The sequence below is a fragment of the Nilaparvata lugens genome, chromosome 12 (genome assembly GCF_014356525.2).
Source record: "Nilaparvata lugens isolate BPH chromosome 12, ASM1435652v1, whole genome shotgun sequence".
In the NCBI taxonomy this organism is placed as follows: domain Eukaryota; kingdom Metazoa; phylum Arthropoda; class Insecta; order Hemiptera; family Delphacidae; genus Nilaparvata; species Nilaparvata lugens.
This window is the reverse complement of record NC_052515.1, coordinates 15,038,377-15,058,097: the sequence shown is the minus strand read 5'-3', so window position 1 is coordinate 15,058,097 and position 19,721 is coordinate 15,038,377. Positions and strand designations below refer to the sequence as shown.

The window sequence follows — 19,721 nt, the reverse complement described above, 5'->3', positions numbered from 1 at the left end:
TGAAATTCTATAAGGTTATGGCTATTCCAACACTCTTATATGGCTCTGAATCTTGGATACCTAGGAAGAAAGAATGGAGTAGGTTACAGGCTGCCGAAATGAGGTTTTTAAGAGCAGTAAAAGGGTGCACAAGGGAAGATAGGCTTCATAATGTTGATATAAGAAGCGAGCTCAACATAATCTCCATATGGCAGAAGATCGAAGAAAATCGGCAAAACTGGAAAGAGCATGTTGAAAGGATGGAGAGCGACAGGATTCCCAGGGCAGTCATGTTGTATAACCCGGTTGGAAGGAGAAGTGTGGGCAGACCCCATAAAAGATGGATGTGATGGTGAGTTTGAAGTCGGAACAGGCAATTTGCCTAATCCTTGTAGGAAGACGACGACGATTATGGAGGAATTGTGATAAGAGAGAGAGAGAATTACAAAAAGTATACTTCTCGTCCTTCTCCTAATCATTATATGATTATCGTACTGTATTCAATATTTGCCTATTTTACTAAGAATTAATGGCAATAGAATCATATTTATCTATTTATTTATGATAGTCTATTTCAAACAACCTCTGACTTGGAGGGATATGCGGAGCAGAGAAATGGAGGGAGATCAGCCAATTACAGTGATGAATAGTCATAGAAAGAAGTGCATTTGCCAAGTTGACGATCAGACTCAGTCGATGCAGTGCTTTCAGAGAGGAAACTACGCTTGTGTATCATGAGCACTTGAACACTCATTAAAGAATACAAAACGCTGTCCGCTTTAGCACGGCAACATCGCCGCCACTTTATCCCTACTTTTTTCTTCTCTGAATATCCCTCCAAGTCGAAAGTACCTTTGAATGACTATTGTATTGCATGACAATAGTAAATTTATCAATAAGTCGTAATGTATGATCCTCAATACGTTTTCATCTAGGTCGTCGAATGACCAGTTTTATCTTAGAAGAACTATCTTGGTGCCATATGCTAACAGTACGTTTAACGCTAAACCACGTTTACTTGTAGATATGGTTGCATTCATAATAATGTGTTTCATATGGAGTTGAAATGAACACCTGACATTTCTCCGTTTGAACCGAGTATCTGCAAACGGGTTTTAAATTATTCAATTTGTAGATTATACAAATCAAATAATAAGAAATGGATAATATTAAGCATGTAACATGAAATCTAAGATGATAGAGTGTTTTTAAATGAGTGCTTGGTTTGTTTCAGATCCGCCAGTAATCAAAAGCGTAGGACTGGACCGCCTGACCACAGCCATGCTCTACACCCAGGTATCAGTGATGTGTGAAGCTGATGGAAACCCTCCCCCCTCCTACCGCTGGCTGCAGGCTGTTGATAGCAACACCTCCTCAGCTGCAGGGGGAGGAGGAGGAGTAGGCAGTGAGGAGGGAAGGTGGCTGGTGAGGAGTAGTGACTCACTCATGCTGCTCAGGAATGTCACGTACAAGCATCAGGGTGAATACGTTTGTCAGGTGACCAATGTTATTGCTGGCAAGAAGAGACAGGCGCAGAGTCATTCGTTGACTATACAGGTGGTTGGTGAGTAAATTCAGTTGTGTTCAATACATTTAATATTCTATTTTCACGAGCAATAATTTGAACAAATCCAATGCATCTAAGCAATAAGATAAAATGTAAGTGACCTATTCCAGATTTGATATTTTTTGCTAATCAATTATACGAGTAGGTGAGGATGGAAGGCACTTTCTAGCTCTTCTAGTAATAGATTATATTATGAGCTTCCTTATTCCGTATCACTAAAATAATGTTCTTTCAAATTACAGTATTGTAATAACCCATACTGTTATACAATGCTAGGTTTTTGAATATAAAAGTACATAATGTAAAATTTTTCAATGTGGTTAGGCCTGAATCTTATTTATTTCAATCTTCATAAAAAAAACATCTTAGAGTAAAAATGCATTCTCTTGCAAACAAGATATGTGCGTATCACATTTTGAAGTGGATATTCAAAACTTCCAGGTAGAGGTAGAGGTCGCGAGAATAAGTCTGACCCCTATATATAACCTCTCATTGGTAGAGAACCATACGATATATTGTATATTGGTAGAGAAGCCTGTATGTGAAGTCTGAGTGAGAAAGTGAGACGCACTCTCTCATTCGCGCATATAACTTCTGGATACGTATTGATCGAAAATGAGCATAGATTACAGTGAAATTGCAATATCTTTCAACTCATAGGGATATGCTGAGCAGAAGATGTGGGGATACAGCGGTCGCGATGTTGCCATGCTATAGAGTGGACAGCGCTCTGTAGTCGTTCGTGAATAGTCAACACATACCTAGTTTCCTCTCTGGAAGCACCGACTGCATCGACTGAACCCGTATTCTCAACTTGGCAACCGGTTTCTATTCACCACTCTAATTGGCTGAACTGGTTTTCCATCTCCTTCCATCTCTATGCTCCCCATATCTATCCGAGATGGGAGATCAACTCCACTATGGTAACATCGGTCTTGGGGGCAACAAGTAGACTCAGGAGCTCCTTACCCTCACCACGAAATTTACAGGGATCAATCGCATGGAGGGGAAACACAGAATTCATAACTATTGATTCTATGTAGTATTGGAAATTTTATAAATATTTTGACAGACACAAGTTATAAAGTCTAGATCACATTTCAAGTGTGGAATAGAATGAATGTTGAATGTCACTGCATGAAACTGCACTTGTGGTTACCAGGGGGCCCACAGGTGGTTCGTGACGAGGCCGAAGATGTGGTGGTGGTGCGAGGTGCAGACGCGACTCTGCGCATGGTGGTCTGCGCAGATCCACGGCCACACTCGGCCGCCTGGGAGTGGGAGGGATTGCAGCTCAAGGCTGGCGAAGACCGCGGAAAGTACCAGGCTGATGAACTCAAACAGGTAGATACCAAAAAACTGCCAAACACATCAACTTATTTATCCATCAATTTTATATATTCATTCTCACTAATTCAACTATCAACTATTTAAATTATTTTCAAATACAGTAGAACTCCAATTATCCGAACTCCGACTATCCGAGTCGCCGATTATCCGAATCACTTTTAGAAAAAATTTGTCCAAAAAAGTCTAAGTGCGCTATTATTCTTCCCCCGCGAAGCCAGTGTTTGCGCGTTCGCTCACTATTGTCCTTCCCTCCGCGAAGAACGCAAAACAGCTTACATTAATGGAGATGTTTAATTCAATAACAAAATAGTGCAATATCAAAACGTAGCTTTTTTCTCTCCAATGGCAATTTTTTAAAAAAAACTCTGATCATACGAATATTTGATTATCCGAATGGGTCCCGGTCCTCATTAATTCGGATAATTGGAGTTCTAGTGTATTGATAATATTGTCATGGGCGGCACGAACCGCAGGAGTGCCCACAGAGGTGGTGAGGTCTGTCGTTGAAACTCTTGCGGAGAAGGGCTCAGAATCAAATCTTTTGGGGCCATCAGCAGTGTTTAGAATGACTAAGGAGGACAACATTTTTTGGGTTCCCATCTCAAGGGGGAAGTAACAGCTAAATTCTTTCTTATTCTGGGAGGAGAGGTACTTCGTTGTGCTTAGGGGGGTGGGCAACTGTTGTCTTACAATAATGAAGAATGCTGTAGACTGTAGACGAGATTCTATAGCTTGGAGTTGTGCATCAAGAGACAAAAGTGAAGATCTTTCTCCCTGAGGCCTGAACAATTCCCTTTTGAGAGAAAAAACTCTGATACCATGTTGCACACACATTAAAACTCTTATTATTTGACCTACTTTTGAATGATTTAAATTCCTAATTGATTGAAATTTTTTATGTTCTTCAAAGATCAGCTAGACTAACGACTAGCAGCATAGATAAGAAAACACCTATATTGTTTCTCTCCACTATCAGCCTATTTTTTGAAAACTACGAAGTTATGTTGAAAGCTACTCACATTTCCAATAAGATATTTTGGCTGGAAAGCAGTTTTCTGTTTGATAATTGATAACCAGAACCCTTGTTGTGGAAGTGAGTTGCTAATAACATAGAGAAAAGATGAACAGAAAAATATTTTATCATTCGTTTATTAATCAGCTATTAGTTCCGACAGTCAAGCTGTCAATCATAGCAATCGGAACAAGCTCTGCTTGTTCTCTCATACCAATCACCGTATACTTTGCGAATCGTTATATGAGAACCCATTGTGTGTTGAGCCGCGCTAAAAGGCGGGGCCACACCTCTCATGCAGAGCTCCGATCCTACTCATGTCCGATATTTCTGTGGGGTGGAGTGGTGGTGCTAGGACATATCTCATGACTGACATGTGTGACATGCAACATTCCAGCCCCTGATTCTATCCGTGAGATGGAATGCTGTATGACTGGTGTATCCCCGGCTTAAGTCTGTACACAGATACAACTTTGAATTTGATAAGGACATTTAATGGCGAGATTTATTTTCAAGATTTTTCTTTTTGAAGGTTTCTTTTACATTATTTACAGGTTACGAAAACAGAGGACTGCTATGAGGCAAGGCTGTTTGTGAAAGGAGCAGAGCCTTCAGATTCTAGCAGCTACTTCCTTGTGGCCAAGAATGAGAAGGGCACAGACAGGCATTGGGTGAAGCTCGTCGTTCACGGTTAGTATGCTTCAAGTATCTAGTAGAATCAAGTTCAAGATTCAAAATGGAAGAGTGTAATTCAGGTTCATCAATGAATTATCCAATTAAATCAATGGATTTATCATAGGTCTTTTGAATTAAAATAAATATTCTGATAGAACATTGTTGAGATGTTGTGGACCCATTATTTTTCTTACGTTGGAAAAATATGATATTTATAAGTAGAAATCACAGCTTATTCAGTATCATTTGTGTTTCGCCATGTTGCGTGAATTCTTCAGACTGTTGTTGATGATGTTTCTAGTCTCAATCTATATTCTCTAGTATATCATAGAACAAATGAATGTACAAATAATGCAGGAAGCGTTTCTCTTTTGATCCTAGGCGATACTATATCCAATATTCCTACGTACATTAAAATTCAGTTATATAGGTAGTACTTGAATCCTCTACTTCAAGGTTAGTGATTATTGAACTCATGTGAATTGACTTGTGATATAATAAATCAATCTGACGATTGGTATCACGAAAAAATTGGCATCATGTCTTCTATTTATTCATTTTATGTTGTATTCCATGTTCCTTTTATGCTCTCCATCTTATATTTGCACACAACAGCATGTCTTCTATTTATTAATTTTATGTTCTATTCCATGTTCTTTTTATGTTCTCCATCTTATATTTGCACACAACTGTGCGTGTCTAATTCATGTCTAATATTGTGTAATGTCTTTCATGCCTAAAATTTCCAATTTCTTCAATTTCCAGAGCCGATTTCTCTGCCAACCCTGATTGGTATAGTGTGCGGATCGCTGTTTGCATTCCTCTTGTGTGTACTCTGCGCAATCTACTGTGTAAGAAGAGAAAAATGTCGAGCAAGAAGTGAGTACTCTCTTCAACAATAAGATATATTAATAAAATTGAATAATGTAATGCCAATAAATTGTAAATTTTCAGGTGTGAAATTTATCATTTCTAATATTTATTGAATAACCTCGAAATATTATGAACAATAAATTGGAAACAGGAAATAAATTGATTATTACAATTTTTCTTCATTGACAAAACATTATTTTTCCCAGCTGCTCTGATGTGATTTTCATTTGATAAGAGTCACTAGATTCTTATATCTATTGAACACTCTTGTCAATCTTCAACAAAAATATTTTGTCTGCAATATAAGTTAGAGACACTCTTATTGAAAATGGGAATTTAACATATAAGTGTTATGTTCTTACGCCAACATATCAACCATCTTACGCCAACATGACTATCTTCATATTGCCATCAATGTTTCCATGATAATTATTCATGAAGAAATTTATAATTCGTCTCTGTAATGAAATTCTGTTTTCTTCTTTCCAATCAAGATATAAGTTATCCATTTCTCACAGTTTAAATAGCATCATAAGTCATTTTAGATGTCATCATAAGTCATGTGAAAAATTGAAATGAGAATCGTATAGAACTTTTTTTGAAGAAATTGTATGGTGCTCTCCAACTTTGCTATCGACTGAAATAAATAAACAAGAACATCATGATATCAATAATTACATCGTATTCATATTTATTTATACTTTTTTTTCTCAGGTAAAGCTGAATATAAACCAACAGAATTGGAAAGGTAAGCTACAATCTATATTCATTTCCAATGATCTATATTAGGTATATTAATTTATCTCACCATATAAGTTACCTAGTTGATAGTTAAGTTGTAGAGTATAAAATTGTAGAGTCATTATAAGGAAGATTTATCTGTGGCGTCACGAAATAAACAAATCAAGAATGTAGTACTACTTGATGAATATTCAAGAATAAAGAACATGTAGTAGCAGAAAAAACTATACTACTGTATTCTGTGGTAGTAGGTACAGCACTAGGTACGAAGAGTTTGTTGCTTGAATATGATTGGCTCTCGTCGACCAATGAGATGGGCGAACCGGTCAGATCAACCAATTGGAAGCGTGGGCTTCAATTTAACTCCTCCCACATTTTTGTATTCTTATCATTGCATGAATTTGATTATTCGAAATATATTGAAAAAATACCTTGAATCATCTCTCCCAAGTCTCAAAAACTAATTTCAAATCCTGAAATCATTTCTGATGAACATCATTATATTTATTAAAAACAGGATAATACAATATAAAATATATATTGTGACAGACCTAGCTCCAGGGAGGGCATGGACCACACAAAAAATAGATAAATTTATGAAAGTGCTCACTTTTATGGGTACATGAATATATGCCCCTCTGTGTAATATCAGACCTGAGAATTTATTTAATTGGTTGAGAAATCTGTAGTTTATCCCAGATGTAGGATTGGAGTGTTCCAATAATATTGAGCTTAAATAAAGCGATCTTAAAATTATTACCTGGTTGTTGTTCTGATAAAGAGCCAATGCAACCCGAACAAAGATATAGATCACAAATCCATGTATGATTGTGCCTCTTACCACTATCAGAATTGATAATGAATACTTCATTAAATAAATATAATTTCCGAAAAGAGGTTCGAGTACAGAATCTAATCCTATCAGTGTTGGGCTACATTGACTTAAATCCTGCAAAATGCCGCATACACTGTTTAATTTAATCTGGAAATTATAAGCTAAGCTGCCGACAGTGACCAATGTTAAAGCAAATGTAAGCAGAATCATATTTATTAATCCCGCAATGATCCACTGATACATTAGCAACCATCCACAACCTTCCACTCAATTAATTTCCCGACTTGTTACACTGACCATATGAGGTCTATCACAATACCAATGGTAACGTGTCAAAGACGATATCAAGGTTTTCAGAAAAGAAAAGAACTGGAAGACATGCTCAGTTATTTCAATATATTGACAATTTTCAAGATAAGCAGATAGTAAATAATAATTTTTCAAGTGAATGGTGATGATCAGTATAACGTGCTCTGGTTTAACAATACCAGACATGTACAGATTACAATTTAATAATGATTCAAGAATTGAAAGAAGATGTATGTTAAAATGATAATTACAGGGTTGTGAGTTCTGCTTTGGAATAGCTTGATCGATAGACAGATTATTATAAATTAATCTAGTTAAATGATGATTATTATAATGTAGATTAACGTTGGATTTCCTATTTACACCTTTAGTGAGCCCTGATCCTGAAAACGCTAGTAGAGCCACCTGGTCTCACAGACCTTTATTGAAATATACCTATAATTTCAGTATATATTAAACTCACGCATGTATGCATGCATTTTATGGTACACTAATATGTTTTTTCAATATGTACTTACTCAAATGCATATATATATATATATATATATATATATATATATATATATATATATATATATATATATATATATATATATATATATATATATATATATATATATATATATATATATATATATATATATATATATATATATATATATATATATATATATATATATATATATATATATATATATATATATATATATATATATATATATATATATATATATATATATATATATATATATATATATATATATATATATATATATATATATATATATATATATATATATATATATATATATATATATATATATATATATATATATATATATATATATATATATATATATATATATATATATATATATATATATATATATATATATATATATATATATATATATATATATATATATATATATATATATATATATATATATATATATATATATATATATATATATATATATATATATATATATATATATATATATATATATATATATATATATATATATATATATATATATATATATATATATATATATATATATATATATATATATATATATATATATATATATATATATATATATATATATATATATATATATATATATATATATATATATATATATATATATATATATATATATATATATATATATATATATATATATATATATATATATATATATATATATATATATATATATATATATATATATATATATATATATATATATATATATATATATATATATATATATATATATATATATATATATATATATATATATATATATATATATATATATATATATATATATATATATATATATATATATATATATATATATATATATATATATATATATATATATATATATATATATATATATATATATATATATATATATATATATATATATATATATATATATATATATATATATATATATATATATATATATATATATATATATATATATATATATATATATATATATATATATATATATATATATATATATATATATATATATATATATATATATATATATATATATATATATATATATATATATATATATATATATATATATATATATATATATATATATATATATATATATATATATATATATATATATATATATATATATATATATATATATATATATATATATATATATATATATATATATATATATATATATATATATATATATATATATATATATATATATATATATATATATATATATATATATATATATATATATATATATATATATATATATATATATATATATATATATATATATATATATATATATATATATATATATATATATATATATATATATATATATATATATATATATATATATATATATATATATATATATATATATATATATATATATATATATATATATATATATATATATATATATATATATATATATATATATATATATATATATATATATATATATATATATATATATATATATATATATATATATATATATATATATATATATATATATATATATATATATATATATATATATATATATATATATATATATATATATATATATTAAAATACTATTATACTTACATAGATATTTATACATATATTCTAATAATTTGTACTTGTTTGAAAAATGGTTCCTTTGTTTACATTCAATTCCCTGACTTACTAGACGAATAAATACATTAAAACATAAATATAATTCAATCATTTCAAAATATTATACAGCAGGTTACATTATGAATACAGAATACAACATGAATCTATAGTTTCTATATCTGAGTTTGGAATACTCTTCTCTTCTACATCTAAGTTTTGAAGCCATCTCTTCTACATCTAAGAACATGCGAATTATCAAACCATAAGATTGAATGTATGGCTAATAATCTGTATCTCTAAAAGTATCCAAATGTGAAAGTATCTCTTATTGTCGGACCAATGTCAGCCTTGGAGCCTGAAATTATATTTATGATTTGAACTGATTAAATGTATTCATCTGATAAATTGTCAAAGCTTGAAATTATTCCAAATTATCAACTCAATGAACGCAAACAAATTTTAAATGAATATGTCTCCGGATTAATTATTTCAAAAAGTAGTATTCCAATTATTGTCAACTCAACAACCTCAAACACATCGACAATCCGACATCGTCAACTTGGATCGTCTCACTCTGGTCATTTCTATGAGGACATCAATACTTAACATCTGCGCGATTCCGTAGTTATGGAACGTTGAAACCCTAAGCTGCTGAAATCCTCTTAAGTGGTGACGCCTGGCTGTTTGCTCGATTGAATCTCAATCCATTTCTAATTATTGTAATGTGCTTATCTTGAGAGCTTGAATTGAAAGAGGTCCTAAGCTCGAACCTTGAACAAGTCCTATTGGTTGCCTCGATCCTCTTAACGAGCCATTGTGTGATGCCGTCGCTATTATTCCTCCACTAGTTCGGTAAACTTAGATCTGCTTGCATGGATTCCTGATATAAATAGCTCAGTGAACCTCATCTCTATGAATCGTCTCCTTTAAATATGCATGAAATTGAAATTTATTCACAACCATGACATGTTTTAAAATATTATTATAATGCAATATTATTGACCGAACGTAGTGAGCTCTATGTTTCAACACAATTTGATTTTGTCTGTCTGTAAGTAACGCGATTACAGCCAAACGCGTTGATAGAATGAGATTTGGCAGGAATATTTTTTTCAACTGCGCGTCGATGTATACACAAGATTATTTTGAAATTTTGCATTCTAAGGATAATATAAAAAGAAAAGGAATTCCTCCATATTCCAATATCACTATTATATATATCATCTACTCCGATGATAGGATCAATCAGACTATAGAATTATTCAAAATCAATCAGCTGACAAGTTAGTGGATTATTCATTGCATGCATTACACGGAAGTCTGACCGTGTCTTTTTCTATGTGGTAGGGTTTCAATGTTTTCTATGATGCGTACCCATCATTATCAATGCTCTCACATTTGAAAAACAAATTTAATAGGTGATTGAAAATAGAATAAAACATGATTGAATGAGCTGAATAATGCCAAAGAAATTGATAATTTGGAATTTTATTATTAATATAATATTCTTGATGGAAAAAATTTAATTCTTGAATAGTTGAGAAATATTTCTATCAGATGGAGAGATTATCATTAAACTGGATAAATCATCATATGGGATACAAATTCAAACGTGAACTGAGTCTATTAACATAAGTGAGTTTTTGATCTTGGAGAAAACCAATAACAGTTTTTAGAGTAAATTATGATTCAACGGTGAATTGTGATTCAACTGAATCAACTAGAACAGGTGACATCAGATACTTGTGGATGAGAAAACTGCGTGAGGTCTACTGTTCACAGAACTACTAGTATAAAACAGTATCATGGCGGAAAAATGAAGAGCCAGTTTTCAGCATGTACTCTTCTCAATGTCATTTACGTAGCGGTAATTCTATTCTTTTATTTTGCGTTTATTTTTTATTCATGATAAATTATAAATGAATGCATTGGCTTTCACATTCACGGGTTACGAAATACACGTTTGACGCATTATCACTCTTATGAAGTAATGAACTTATCAACTTGCAATTGTACATTTAAATTCTGAATCTACCGAGGATCGATGTTTAATATATGCTAATTTTTATTTTCATCAATCACTTTTGATTCAGTAGTTGGAATAGAACATATTTGATTTGATTTTATTAGAAAACCCTATTCCACCCTCTAGGTTACCTAATAATTGCGAAGTATTGCTACGACGCGGACTAGCTACAGTCGGGTATGGGTCGGGGTCAGTACTGACAGTTGGAGTTACCGGACCTACACTTCTCCCTCTATCCTCATTCTTTACCCTCTGCTTCTTTCGCGAGATTTTTACTTTCAGGGGAAGAGTGTTTGCCCGTGCCGTTACTGGCCGATTCGGCCCTTGGCCTTTGGAATACAGGGTGGGTGTTAAAAGAGATTAAGATAACCCTATACAAGGAGACGGATCTGACTATCAGATCCCTACAAATAATTATATTTGTAAAGGTAGTACGCAATCTGAGCCAACTGCGAATTGACGGCGGGCAAGCTGTACCTGCAAGCCCGGGATGGGGGTTTTCTATGGGGTTTAAGGTGAGAGCGATGGGGTAAAGGTATGACGGAACTATGGAGTTATTAGTAGTATTTAAGATATAGTTAAACAGGGTACGGTTTAGGGTGTAAGCTATAGAGAATAGGGTACAGGGTCTGAGGTATAGGGTATAGGGTATACGATACAGAGAATCAATAATAAGATTATTATTCTCTACAGCAAATAAATATCTGTTCAATAATTCGCAATCTGAGAATTGCGCTCTAGCTCTCAGCAAGCTGGGCCTGCTAGCTAAATACAGGGTATAAATTTTCAATATAGGATATTTATGATTCAGTATACAGGGTTTTAGGTGTAGGACTTCTGAATCGCGAGCCTGTAGCTGCGAAAGGATTTTCAGCAATTCATAAACTGCTAAACAGGATTTCCGCGCTAATCTGGTGACTGCGCGCCGGTTATTAAGGGCTAATCTGTGACAGCCCTTAAGGGTATGGGAATCACTCTCAATCGTCCGAAACGCTTTTAATTAATAGTCAGTATGTCGACTATTATGAGAGGATAAAAAAGATTTTTCACAGACACAGTCTGTAGAATAAGATCGGGAAGACAACAGTCTGTCGTTGTCAGGGTAGGGAAGGATTTTTCCAGGATTTTCCTCAAGGAAAATATCGAGTCAGAGACTCCTAATTCAGGAAAAGGTTTCAATGGGCTTTTCCAAGTAATTACCAGTCTAAGGACTACCACAAAATCGATCTCTAATTTGCAACTGAGATCACGGGAGAATTCGTGAATTTTCCACAGGGAAAAACCAGCAAATAATATTTGCTATAGAAGGAGACAGGTCTTCAGGAATTTTAGAAAGGATTCGCGGGTCTGAAAACCCGCGACTAGGACGATCTCGAATCTGGAACTGAGATCAGGAAGGATTTTAGCACAGGAAGAATTAAGAGAAAGAAAGAGAAAGGATGTCGCAATCTAGGACTTCGACAAGGAAGTTCTCAAGCTGTACCTGAGAGCTGGAAGGATTTTAGAATAGGAAAAATTAAGAGAGAGAAATAGAAAGGACGTCGCAGTCTGAATGACTTCGACCAGGACGAACTCAAGCTGCACCTGAGTTCTCTAGGAAAAGGATTGGAATTTTCCTACTAGGAATTATAGCAAGTCAGAAACTGCTAAGTAAAGTTAAAATACAGGGCCACTCTATAGTATGAAAACTAAGCAAGGAAAATTTACTATAAATTATAATAATTTCTCTGCAAGGACAAAAATTAATCGATAGAACTATTCTCAAAAAGGACAGGAATTCCCCCACAAGAATACAAATTAATTGAGAAAAACTATTCTTAAAAAGGACAGGGATTTCCCTACAAGAATAAAAATTCAATTGGGAAAAATAACTCTTTGAACTGAAGGCCACCTTACTACAGAGAAGGAAAAATATACGGACTACCAGTCCTGACACAATTACCTGAATCGACGTGGATACTGATACGGAGAATAACGAACCGATTCCCACTTCCCGTATTATACTTGAACGTCGTGAAGCGACAGAGTCGAGACTTATAAATTAAGTACTCAAAAATAACCCGCTACAAGAGCCTAGTTAAATTTTCCACTTAACTGTTTGTAGTACAAACTTAAGATCCCTTACAGGTTTCAAAACCAAGGATAACTCGTTCACCCCCAGTGATACAAATTTAGGAAAAATAACCGACAAGAGAGAAAATCCCCCAGGAAGTTCTATCTTTGAGTTGTCCGGAACTCGTCCTACAATATTCTATATTAACACACAAAAATGGAATAATTCCCCTAGAAATAACTAGTACCGGGAATGTCGTAAGGAGAGGAGATTCGCGACCCGTTCACACGCTCAACAACCGAACAACTGCTTCTCTCCCAGGTCTCCTTGAAGCAGTACAGGGTCGCTGAAAATTAGGAGGCTGGGGGAAAAGAGATTGCCGACCAATGGGAGTCTCAGGAGACGATCACGCCACTGGTCATGTGACAGGGTATGAATCAGCTGCTCCTGATACTCAGGGTGCAACTATGATGACAATACTGCTAATTCCTATAGTAGATTAGGCCGGTAAACAATATTTCTCACCAGAAATTACTAGAAGAACGATACCGACTCAACTCGGTAGTTGCCCATCGCTTTGATGATACGGCTGCTGCTAATGCAATACTAGATACGTGAACGCTCAGAGTGGTAAACAAGATCTGGAAATTTCTGGTTATGATGAATCTGTTGCTGATGATTTATAGGGGTTGACGGCGATGGTGATGATGCACATACACAACTACAAGTCCAACAAAATATATCTGGCAGTCGACCCTATTCTTATTCTAAAATAGAATATAATTCGCTAAATTTCATACTGGATGACGGTTCTCCATCCGTCACAAAAATTCACTTTGTGGCAATTTGATTGATAAATTTATTCAACTTGTGATTCAAAGCTCACGCAACAATAAAAGCCCAACCAAACAGTACCTTCTCCAAGTGAATCCGTCGCACGGATGACTCATTAATGAAGAGGATGCGGTTTCGAGACCAATCAACTCTTTTTTTCCTTTCTGAGAATTTTCAACTCTTATCCTATCTACGTAATTTTGAAAAAATATATAATTTTTTTTTTTTGTTTCCTGAACATAAGAAATTGCATATTACAACAAAAAAAATTTCCCGTTGCAATGCACGGGCTGCCTGCTAGTAAAATATTATAATAGACATCATCATAGCCACCTCTGTATTAGAGACATCATACAATCTTTCTAAACAGACAATATCTTACGAAATGTCGTAGAGCCTCTTCCACTTCTTCTCTTCTAGTTCTCTTCTCGATAGGTACTCCATTTCAAACTTTATTAGTATATTATGCTGCAGTGACTTAAACCCTTATATTTTAATCAATTGTGTGTTATTGTTAGTGATAGGAGCGACCTGGAGAGTATGATTGGCAGGAAAACATTGAGCTATGAGACAGCAGCTGGGGGTCTTCAACGCAATGGAAGGACACAAGATGGCGGACCTGCCACTCATCTCTACTGCAGCTCACCCAATAGAATGTCGGGGCCCCCTCATATCATCATGGATATTGGCAAGGTGCGTAAATGCGTAAAAACTATTCAATTGATGGAGTGGAAGTATGAAATTAATATTCAGTACGGTAAAATACTCTAACCGAACGATCCTCAATTCTTGGATTGTTCTTTTAATAAGTGATAAGTCAAATCCCGGCCCGGACAAGATATTTTTCTCGAGCCACTCCCGTGATTCGGGTGAACACTCACCTTCGGCTCCGGCTGCCTAAAAATAGCCGTTGGTTCATGTCAGAGGCCCTGAAATCAATCAGGAGTAACATGAAATATTATTATCATTACTAGTGACATAGCCTGCATTTTGATATAAACTATAGTATGAATTTGAAAAGGGAAACCTGTAGTGCCTTTTCATATACTGCAAATAAAATAATTGCGCAAGATTGTATAAATGATGGAATAAATTAATCCATAGTAATACAAAGTAACACATAATCCTGTATTTCAGGATAAATCATGTATCCAGGTCTCAGGCCAGAAATTTGGACAAATATTTGGGTCACAAAATTCAATGGAAGTAAAAAGTATTATTCAAATATCATGGTAGATTGTACCATAAACAATATACTCAAATAATTACTACGATATATTGCGTGAATAAAGAGCGATATATTGGAACCAAGAAGAAATTTATCTACATAAATACTTTAATATACCTAAGAAAACGGGGCGGAAATAGGCCCAGATTTTCAGGCAAAGTTCACAGTAGACCAGGCCTTGGGATTATTAAATGAAATGGGTTATTTATATACTCCTTTAACCTATCACTATTATTCGATTGAATTTCATCATTTGTCGTGAGTTATTCCTAATTTTGTTCAAGATATATCAACATACAAAAAATTTTTTTTTGAGTAGCTGTCACTGAATAATATTTTTTGGTATCTTATATCTGTATGATGCCACACAGTAGGTATCTTGAATGATAGAGAAATATGATATTTTTTTTAACATTCTTTGCATTGGAGAATACGCTGACAATACTCCAATAAAATCGTAAGCCTATAACCTCAAATCGTGTTGCTTGATTTTTTGTATTAATCATATTAAATTTTTCCGCAATTTTCAGAACTCGCACAAACACATGAACGTGTCAGCGTGATGGATAACCAACAGCCGAGGTCGTGTAGCAGCCTGCGATTAAGGTCATTCAAGGTCAATCAATCAAGGTCGTCGGTGAACATATCACTGATTCACTGACAGAGAGCCAATATTTATTTTTGTGATAAAAACGACATTTCAGCTGTGTGGCCATCATGGTGTGGGTGAGAGTGAACTATGGACATAACTGTTAACTAATACAGTACTAGAAATTTCAACTATGTTGACATATATTGATCACATATTATAATAACGAAATAAAGGTTACAATCAGATCATAGAATTTTATGTGTTGCTGTATTCAACAATAATTATCAAAATAGATTCTAGTAACCTTGGAGGGGAACAAACAGGACATTCCAACTGCGGTTGGTTACAGATCAGTATGTTGGAAACAATCAAGTTTTATGTGTGAATGTTCTGATTCATATTTTATGAGCTCTAAATGCCAGTCTAAACGCTCAAAATTATAACTTTTGAAACTGGACAAAATTATTGATAATCTATAGGCTAAATACGTTCAAACTTATCGTCAAACCATGAACTTACGGTTTGTTTATTTTTGGGTTCTAAAACCTATCAAATTTCCGAACCACTACAATTTTCTGACCAAAAAATTAAGATTTTTAATTGTAGATTGTGAATTGATTATAACTTTGAGCGTTTGGAGCTGCCTTAAAATCAGTGGCATCACTCTTTAATGTTAGTGGTAGATGTACTGTACTAACTCGACAATGATTAAGTGTGTGAATGATATTGTAGATATGATGAGGTATCATGATAATGTTTGGTGTGTGTATAGGGTTTAAAATGTTCAAATATATTATCTTGACCGAGCTTTGTGAAACCGGACATGAGTGTTTGAAACATCAAACAATTTAGAATAATTATGTGAGACTGTATCATATGTGGGCAATATATAAGTGAACATGACCCATAGGTCAGTATTAATGTAAATTCTTGTTAGATTTCATATTTTTGGATGATTTGGCACCTATAAAATTTATGTGCAAGATGAGGAATGATTGTAACTTATGTTAGACTGTTTAAAATTGCAATGGTTGTTGAATATTAATTGGTTGTGATGTTGTGATCACACTAGATAATTTGGTAGAAATTCAAAATTTCACAGTTAGTCTCTATTTAACAATCTTTCTACTAATTTCTTTCAACTTGTATAATGCAAGTCATGCAATATGAGCAAATAGAAAATATAATCGATCCATAGATTTCAGTGTGTTTGAGAATTGTTTTTTTTAAGTCAATCTCAGTATTACATTTTATCCCATTCATGTATTCGTATTTTAAATAATACTTTCAACTTTTATATCATGCAAAAGTTTCAATTCATCTCATGGAACATGAAATTTCATTTCATAATGATGATTCCATTGTTGATGCCCTTTAGATGTTTGAATACAGTATAATAGGCTACTGTTCGGTACGCAATTTGAGGAAATTGAAATTAGAAAATATTCACTCTTTGGTTAGTGACTTTCTTGCATTGCCATCTTCGTTCTGATTGTGTCAACATGTGTAATCATTCATTGAATACATTGTCAAAATATATTGATGGCAGATTGGCAATCAGTCATTTGAAAAACCAAACACACTCTTACCGAAGTATCACTAACCAGGTGGATGGAAATACTTCAACTTTGGAGTTCCTGGATTGTGTGCTACAATAATTTGTTTTATACTTTAACATAGTATTCATGATTCTCACATTACCTTCCTCTGAGATTCCTCTATACCTCAAAAATTTCTAAACTTCCTAATTTTAGGAAATTGCAAAGTCTGTAGAAACAAACAATCTGAAAAACGAGTAGGCCTATTTCGAATACAAAGTGCGTAAAAATGTATTATTTGTTGGGAAAAATTGTATGTTGTGAATTTATGATGCTATTTTTGTTATCGGCTAAATATTTTATCATGAAAAATCTAGTCATTTTCGAATTGTAAGTTATAGATTTATTTAGTATATACGATTGTATATTTGTTCGTTTGTTGGAAAATGTAATCTCTTACTATTTCAACTTTATTTATTTATACATTGATAGATTGGCTACAATATAATTCTCAACTATGAATGATTGGGAAAGGAACAACAGGCTTAAAGCCCAAAACTCGTCCCTTCCCAAATTTGGATAGAAATTTATGAGTGAATAAAAAAATAATGAGTTCAAAGTGGAAATGAGAAATATCATAATATATGTTACAAATTATATTTGAAATACAGTAATAAGGAGCTATTGGAGTTGATTGGTTTGAATTCAAACTTTATACGTGTCAAAAAACTCTCTACACTGTCCAAATTGAGTATCATTCAATTTCAGGAACTGTTTGTAATAAATAATAATCCAAATTGATGGACAGGTAATAATAATATGGTGATAAAATTTTATTATTGAGTGAATTCAAATTAACTAACAGATCAGTTAATCCCCATTTAACAGAATGACAATAATCTTCATTTGAATGGTTGCAGTGACTGATATGATAATTCGACATAAAATAAGTTTAATCTACAAAGATAAACACACTCATCTCCTTAGGAAGAATGTAGTTATTGTGATTCTGACAAGTAGGAAATTCACAAAGCTGAAAAGATTATGGATGTAAATAGAGTAGCAATTTTAGTCATATAATAAGAATTCACAAGACTTGTGCTGTATATTATAAATTGGTATGTGCTCTATGAATATTTACTTTATCCATTTCCATCGAATTATTAGAAAACTACAAATGAGATATGTCTAAATAATATTGCCTTCTTTGTCAAATCCTTTATTCTTGTTATCATCTTGTAAATATAGAGATATAAATAATATGTTCGGTTATTGCTAGATAGCTTTATCCCTGTCTCTAGAATAACAAAAATTGTATCTATTGATAGTTTCAATTTGTAAATAATGTTAAAATTTAACTCTATTCTAAATTTTATGTTTTGGCAGTTACTTTGTAATTATATTGGTTCCAATGCTTGTTAGAGTTCTTGGAATATTTGTTGTAAAAAGAAAGAAAAGATGGAAAAGATCTCATTTTATTGAAAAATGCATGTTTATGAGCTTGTACATTTTATTAAAAATGTTTGAGAAAGATGTGTTCCAATCATTGCATTGACACCTAAATTTTTCCGATGAAATACAATAGAGGCTATTTTAGATTTATAAAAATATATAGAAATATTCACCAGAAATGAATTCTCTGAATATGCAGTTATTCAGAATTATAATGCTGGAGGCTTGAATTTAAAACATTTGATCTTCGAATATATTTTCTTGCCATCTTAAAATATTTTTTGCTAACTTCAACCATGAGCTGAACAATGTCACAGTCATTGATAATTGATTGATATATGGTATTGATCAAATTCATATGAGATAGTACCTATTAATACCGGTACACATGTATTGTGTACAAAAAATAATCATGATGGATGGATGAGTCGTCAAATGAAATATTCTTGGATTAAGTTCCCAGGCAAAGCTATAACATAAGACATAAACATCAACAATAGCATAG

The 19,721-nt window shown here is 32.4% G+C and overlaps 1 protein-coding gene across 2 annotated transcripts in view; it reads left to right on the top strand.

Moving 5' to 3' along the window:
- LOC111052891 (hemicentin-2) overlaps positions 1-19,295 on the top strand; it is a 307,765-nt gene extending 288,470 nt beyond the window's left edge. For both annotated transcript variants that reach the window (XM_039438920.1, XM_039438922.1), the window contains exons 8-14: positions 1,214-1,543; positions 2,709-2,890; positions 4,463-4,598; positions 5,349-5,462; positions 6,171-6,204; positions 14,925-15,099; positions 16,165-19,295. In XM_039438920.1, the coding sequence (XP_039294854.1) occupies positions 1,214-1,543; positions 2,709-2,890; positions 4,463-4,598; positions 5,349-5,462; positions 6,171-6,204; positions 14,925-15,099; positions 16,165-16,197 (1,004 nt within the window). In that variant the 3' untranslated portion in view covers positions 16,198-19,295. The remainder of the gene's footprint in view (positions 1-1,213; positions 1,544-2,708; positions 2,891-4,462; positions 4,599-5,348; positions 5,463-6,170; positions 6,205-14,924; positions 15,100-16,164) is intronic.
- Positions 19,296-19,721: the final 426 nt, after the last annotated feature.